The sequence below is a fragment of the Plasmodium brasilianum genome, chromosome 9, assembly GCF_023973825.1.
Source record: "Plasmodium brasilianum strain Bolivian I chromosome 9, whole genome shotgun sequence".
Taxonomy (NCBI): Eukaryota; Apicomplexa; class Aconoidasida; order Haemosporida; family Plasmodiidae; genus Plasmodium; species Plasmodium brasilianum.
In genome coordinates, this window is record NC_090122.1 from 1982894 (window position 1) to 1990129 (window position 7236).

At 28.0% G+C, this 7236-nt stretch overlaps 2 protein-coding genes across 2 annotated transcripts; one reads left to right on the top strand and one right to left on the bottom strand.

Annotated features, from left to right (window-relative positions):
* Positions 1-2413, top strand: MKS88_003033 (oocyst capsule protein Cap93; the record flags this gene model as incomplete). Its single annotated transcript, XM_067216091.1, has 2 exons — positions 1-125; positions 322-2413. The coding sequence occupies 2 exons, from the start codon at positions 1-3 to the stop codon at positions 2411-2413; spliced, it is 2217 nt and encodes a 738-aa protein (XP_067073605.1).
* An 805-nt stretch (positions 2414-3218) lies between these two features.
* Positions 3219-5026, bottom strand: MKS88_003034 (ATP-dependent (S)-NAD(P)H-hydrate dehydratase; the record flags this gene model as incomplete). Its single annotated transcript, XM_067216092.1, has 3 exons — positions 3219-3470; positions 3826-4571; positions 4942-5026. The coding sequence occupies 3 exons, from the start codon at positions 5024-5026 to the stop codon at positions 3219-3221; spliced, it is 1083 nt and encodes a 360-aa protein (XP_067073606.1).
* Between the last annotated feature and the right edge of the window lie 2210 nt (positions 5027-7236).

A 7236-nucleotide genomic window follows, 5' to 3' on the forward strand; every position in this document is an offset into this window, starting at 1 on the left:
ATGGTTGAAAGGAACGTAGAGGATGAAGGGATAAAACAAAGGAGGAATGTAAATGAGGAGGAGAATAAGAAGGGAAAATGTAATATCAATTTAGTGCGGAAAGAGTTGGAGCAGGAGAAGGAAAAGTATGACTGCACTTTGGTGGAGAACGCGGAGGAGGGTTTTAAAAAAAGATATACGAAGAAAAAAAAAAAAAAAAAAAAATTGTTTCTTATTTTTTATAAATAAGAATATATGGAATAATGAAAGTTGTGGGGAGGGCATTTTATCCTTTATTATTTTCCTATTCATTTTTTATATTGTACAGAGGAGGTTTTACAGGAAGAGTGAGGAATGTAGAAGTGTCCGTAAGAATGAACCCACCAATGGAAATGGAAGCGGTATAAGCATTATACATAGTGTAGTGGGTAAACACTTTAAGCGGTATTTTTGGAACAACTCAGATGAAGAAGATTTTCCTTTTGAGGCTGAGGAATTCATTTATGTACCGAATGAAAAAAGACATAATACAATACATTTAAAAAAGGTAGCTGGAAGTGAAAGAGTTGATAATAATTTCTTAAGTGTATATTCAGAGAATGTAAAATATTTGAGACAGACAAATATAAATTATTCATTACATCAAAGAACATTATCTACAGAATGTTATGTATACTTTAGGAGTTTTTTAAAAGAAGCTATATCACCGCATAGCTTAACGAAAGCTATAAAAATTGACAAGGAATATATTTATCCGTGGGATGTAATAACTCAAGATGATGTAGAGAAGATCATTGAAAACGCACGTTTTTATGGTTTTTTATTTACATGGTTTAAGAATCATAGGAAAGCACAAAAAGTGGATAAAGTAATTTTAAAAAAAGATATGCCTGTTTTATCTCCTTGGTTTGTTCAAAGACCAGATATATATACACATTTTTATAAAAGGAATGAACAGAATGAACCAAATTTTTATGGTGTCCATTATACTTGGTTGGGTCATGCAACAGGTTTAGTTGTAGTAGATGGATTCAAAATATTAGTTGATCCTGTTTTTAAAATTGAATTGTTAAGTCTTAAAGGTATAACTAGATCTTTAATAAATTGGATTAATATAAAAATTATGGGAGGACTAGGTGAAAGAATATCAAGATCCCCATGTAACATATCAAATTTACCTGATGATTTACATGCAGTATTTGTTTCACATAATCATAATGATCATATAATGGAAGAAGATGTACGAATTTTATGTAAATTAAAAAAGTTTAAGCATGTTATGTGGTATGTCCCTGAAGGAACAGCTAACTTTTTTCTTCAAGAGGGTTGTAAGGCAGCTAACATTTTTGAATTATCATGGGGGGATGAAAGATGGATATCTTGTTGGATATCGCATAAGCAATTTCATTGTAAAGATGGTATATGGAAAAGTAAAAAACAAGAACAAGAAAAAGAAGTTTTTAAATATAAAATTATTTATGCACCTACATTACATTGGTCAGGAAGAGAAGATAATCATAGTGATCTTAATCAAACTCTATGGGGATCATTAATATTAAAAGGACCAAAACATCGATTTTATTTTTCTGGTGATACAGCATATTTAAAGGAAGATTTTGAAGAATTTAAAAAAATTGGAAGGTTGCATGGACCTTTTCATTTAGCTGCTATTGCAATTGGAGCATATGAACCAAATAATACGTTAAAATATCATCATGTACATCCATGGGAGTCTGTAAAGATATGGAGAGATATAAGGGCTGAAACAGCTATAGGTGTTCATTGGGGAACTTTTCGCTTATCAGCTGAAGAGTTTATGCAACCAAGAGATGATTTAGAAGCTGCTTTGTTAGGTGTTGGTTTGTATACCTTAAGAAATTTTAATTTACCCTTTGAAAGAAGAAAAATGGAAATTATGAAAAAATACTTTATTAAAAGTGATAGAGAAGAAGAAAATGATAATGAAGATGATTTGGAAGATTTAAAAGAATATTTTTATCCTCCAAGTAATGTAGATTTACATGAATATACGGATAGTTTTCATTCCCTTTTTTCAAATAATTTAAATTTATTTTATAGTGACATTGATAAAAATTATGTTAAGCATATGTATCAACAAAGGAAATTATACACATCAACATATAATCGATATAAGAGAGCTTTAATTTTAAAAAATTCCAAGAAATTACCAAAATGCTGGAAAAAGTTGCTATTGAATTTGTCTATTCGATTTCAAACAATACCAATTGGTGGTTCAATTGAAGTAATTTCCAAGGGATATTACATATCAATGACCAGATCAGCTGAACATAGTTCTACAATATATGAGCATTACACTTTCCCTAAATGGTATAAAGACAAAGAGAATGAGGAGACTCTCAACCAGCAGTCCTTTGCCTACGAGGACTTGATGAATTTTCACATCGTCAATTAGAAGAACAGAGATTCAGAATCGAACATTCGTCGGAGCGGTATTAACTCCTTGTAATTTGAAGCATTTTGAAAGAAGGAAAATGAGCGGTGTGATTAGATATTTGTGGGGGATGAATGTTCGTAGAATTATTTTTCTTTCCTTTTTTTCATTGGTCTTGTTTTTATTTATTTTTCTTTGCTTTTTTCATTGGTCTTTTTTTTTTTTTTTTTTTTCATTTTTTTTTGCCATTTTTCATCGTTCTTTGCATATTTTCATTTTTCCCTCATTTTTTTTTTGTCGTATGTGATTTAGTTGGAAGAACATTTTTTAATCCCATTACAGGTGTGCACATAATAATATATACATATATATAAACTTGTTTTTTTAAAATTTTTTTTTTCTTCTGTTTTTTTCATATTTTGTACTTTGTATTCCTTCGAATTTTCCGTTTTGTTTTAAAGTTCATAATTTTATTGGCTGTCGTTTTAAAATTTTTTAATGTTCATTTTGCAAAATTGATCTATTTTTATTAAGTTTGATTTTAAAAAAAAAAAAAAAGTACGGAAGCGAAGTAGCAAAATGTAACTTTAAAAGTGTTTATAATATATCCACAAAAAAAAGAAAACTTCGACTTTTAAAAGTTATCAAAATAATTTGTAAATACAATCTCACGTTTAAAATTAGTAAGTACATTCGCGCAGTTAAAAAACGTTAATTTTGTAATTGACGCCATACCGCTTTACACTCCTTTCATTCACATACACCCAAGCACACTTATACTTGTATACACACGTACGGGTGAAATGAAGAGACTATTCCCATTTTCCTAACTGTAGATATTGTAAAAGTGGTGAGGTATACTGTTCATAATATCAGAAGCTAATGCCCCCCTATGGTATTTATTGAAACCGTCTTTGCACAAAACTTTGAGAAAATAACTCGCATTAAAAGCGGAAAGCGCATCTAAGCATTCATTGTAACTGCCCACCGTGTCAATATTAAAAACTTCGCTAAGTATGGGTGATAATTTATTTTTTTTTTTTGATCCCCAGGCATGAAAAACAGCCAATAATCCAGTCTGAAATTAGGGGAAAAAAAAAAAAAAAAAAAAAATGCATGAACAGGCAATGCGATTGTATAGATATAAATGCAAATATATACAAAAACTTAATTTTATATGTACATGTCAGCACGTTTGAGTGATTACGTAATATCGCAAATGCACACACATAGTCACTATATATATATATATATATATATATATATATGTGTGTACTGATATGTAAATGCATGTAGGTATATATGTATATGCATATATGAATATGTATACATATACATACATATATATTTACGCATATATGTATGTGTGGGTGTGCATGTGTGCATAAGGTTAAAATCGGAGGGGACGATACGTATGAAGCAACTGCGCATACCATTATATCGCCAAGCCCCCCCAACCTTTTTAAAGAAGGGTTTTTAATAAATGAAACGAAATAAAAACTTTTCGAAATAAATATGTCATGAAAACCTTTAACTAATATTTTTGGTCCATTAAATATCTGTATTATTTCATGAGCAAAAGAAATAATTTGATTACAACTGAGTTGCTCGAAATTTATATTTTTGTGATCAGTTAAATGGGAAAGCATTTTTCTGAATTCATTTTTATTTGGTGTAAATATGCACTGTTCATAATTTTTAATTTGACTAAATATATCCTTATTTATAATAATAAATTCTATTATATCAGCATCCAAAATTAAAAATATATTTTTTTGTATAAATTTTTTTATAATAAAAAGCAGACATTCTTTACTTATTTCATCAATGGTACCTAGACCTGGGCCAATAACACAGCAATCAATTCTATTCATTAAATATTCAGTACAATTTTTTAAATCGCTGTGTTCGATATTTATTATGCCCGATTTCTTGTTATATAAGTAAGGGTATACAATTAATTCAGGGCTATAGCATTTTAAAGGAATACTATTCTCTTTCGCTGTTATAACAAAGCACAAGTCTGCCCCTAATTTTAATGTACTCATGGCAGCTAAAAACGGAGCTCCGCTATATATTTCACTTCCTCCGATAACGCACATTTTCCCACTACATCCTTTATAGTCGTTCTCCGTCAACTCTGGTATGATGTACCCTCTTACATCGTACAGCTTTTTGTCTTAAAAGGGAAAAAAATAAAGTTAAAAGAGAGTTACCCGCGTGTTAAGCTGCATATTGCGTATGTATATATATATATATATATGTTTGTACATACGTATTTATGTATATTCTATGTGCATATTTGATGCTCGTGCATTTAGAATTGTATGCTTAAAGGAAGCAGCACATATACACAGTAGGTGTGTATATGGACGTAACATTTTGAATCATTAAATTGCTTGAAATGAACATTCAATAAATTTGTATTATTGCCTTAACAGGATCGATAGAAAGGTATGTAGAGATAAGCAAACGAAGGTTTTTCTTTTCATTTTTTTTTTTTTATTTTTCTATTATTCTATTATTCTTTTCTATTGTCCTACTTTAACTTATTTTAACTTTTCTTTCTTTCATTCTTTCATTCGTTATTTCATTCGTTATTTCATTCGTTATTTCATTCGTTATTTCATTCATTATTGCATTCTTTCATTATTTATTTCTTTCATTATTCCATTCTTTCATTATTACGCTCTTTCTCTCTTTCTTTCTTTCTTTCTTTTTTTTTTTTTTTACATTTTTATACTTAGCAATTTTCTATTTAATGGCCGATTGCACAGTTCAGGTACAGGAGTTAAGGCAAACTCTTCCATGTTTCATTTACCTACTTAAGAATAAAGCGGCTTTATTTCTCATTAATATGATGAAAGACAATTACAAAAGAATTTTCCCTTTTGATAAAAACTGCAACTATTTTTTGCAGTGCCAGTTTGATAAGAAAAGAGAATTTTCATTTATTTGCTTATATTATATTTATACCTTTTTATAATTATAAAAAATAAAAATACTTTAAAATGTAAAAGGTTACGTAGTTGGGTACGGGCGTAGATGATATATATTGGGATTACTTAAAATGGTAACTCCTCTTTTTCTGTTGCCCTAAATATACATTCGAACGCAAGAGGAATTCGCTTGAGGGTGCGTACAGTGCCAAAAATGTATGAAGAAACTATATCAATATATATACCTATATATACGTATATATATATATATATATATACGTATATGTGTATATACAAATATGTGCATATGGACCCTTTTAAGCATTACACTTTTTTGTGATAATCAAAACCATCTTACTTAATTAAAAGGAGCACAGAAGGTAACTTCTTTGGTAGGTCGGAATTTTCTATTTTACCACACAAGAATATCTTTCATAATAATAATACATGTACATGTTGAAATAAAATTGATAATCTTTTTTAAAAACTACAATGTATATTTATTTACGCAAATACGTGTTAATTTATTTTACATATTACTGTTCCTATATTACTTTTTATACCTTAGCACCGAAAATGGCTTTAAGGGGATATTAATTATTTTATAATTGGGTCATGACCTTTGGGGCTCCGTGAAATTATATAAGAAAAATTGCAAGTTGTATACTTATATTTTTATGTATTATAAATAAAAAACTATTTATTTTTCTAAAAAATTTTCTTTTAATAAATATTTGTATCAAGAGAATGGAGGTGAAGGTACTTCACACTTGAAAGTTCAAGTTATATGAGCGCTTAAAATTTTTTTTTTTTTTTTTCTCCAGCATAAAAAGAAATATAGTTAAACCGAAAAGTAATACTTATATATATATATATATACATCCATATATATTTATAACATACGATAAAAGAATTTTTTTTTTTAGTTTAAATTAAAATTTTAATTTTAATTTTAATTTAATTTTGAATTATTTTTTTAATCAATTTGCTTCTTTTTATTTTATTATATTTAAACCTTCACCACTTAAGTTTAACGACAAGCAATTTTTTTTTTTATTTTCATCTTTTGCTTCATTATTACTTATATAAAATACACCAGGTATATTTATTTTTTAAGAAAAACATAAAACAAAAAAAAAATTATTTTATAAAGGATACAAAACTTTCTGAAAAATAGAACTAAAAAGTATCTTTTAAATATTAAGTATAAGAATAAAGGATTATTTAAGCCATATAGTTTTACTAATACTTTTTCTTTTTTTTATCCTTTTTTTTATCATATTTGTTATCTTCCTTTTTTTTCATTTTCTTTATCCTTTTACCACTTTTCAATCACTTTAGCAAAAATGTTTAATGACCAGAAAGTGTTAGTCGACATTTATATCCCGAGAAAATGCTCAGCTACATCAAGACTCATTCCAGCTAAGGAACATGGAGCTGTTCAAATAAACATTGGAATGGTAAGGGGTAGAAAATGTGAAAAGGTGTGAAGCACACATTATAGTATGTGTTCTTGTGAGTTTAAATGTACAAATTAATAATATGAATATACCTAAACTTTGTAGCTCATTAAATAAATGTCCGTTTGATTTTGTTTTCTTTTGTAAATAAATATGGTTATGTGATAACTTATAAAATGTAGTTTAAGCAAAGCAGAACAATGTTTCTGATCTAGTTATGCGAACTTTTTGAAAATGCTATCTTTACATATTTTTTATGCCCCCACATGTATATATATATATATATATATATATATATATATATATATATGTATGTTTATGCGCGTGTACGTACATATTTTATATACGTCTTATAATGTATTATTTTATTTTATTTTTTTTTACCTCACCTCCGTTCCCCGTTTTTCAGGTTGATAAGAAAGGAGTTTTTAACGGAGAAACCGAA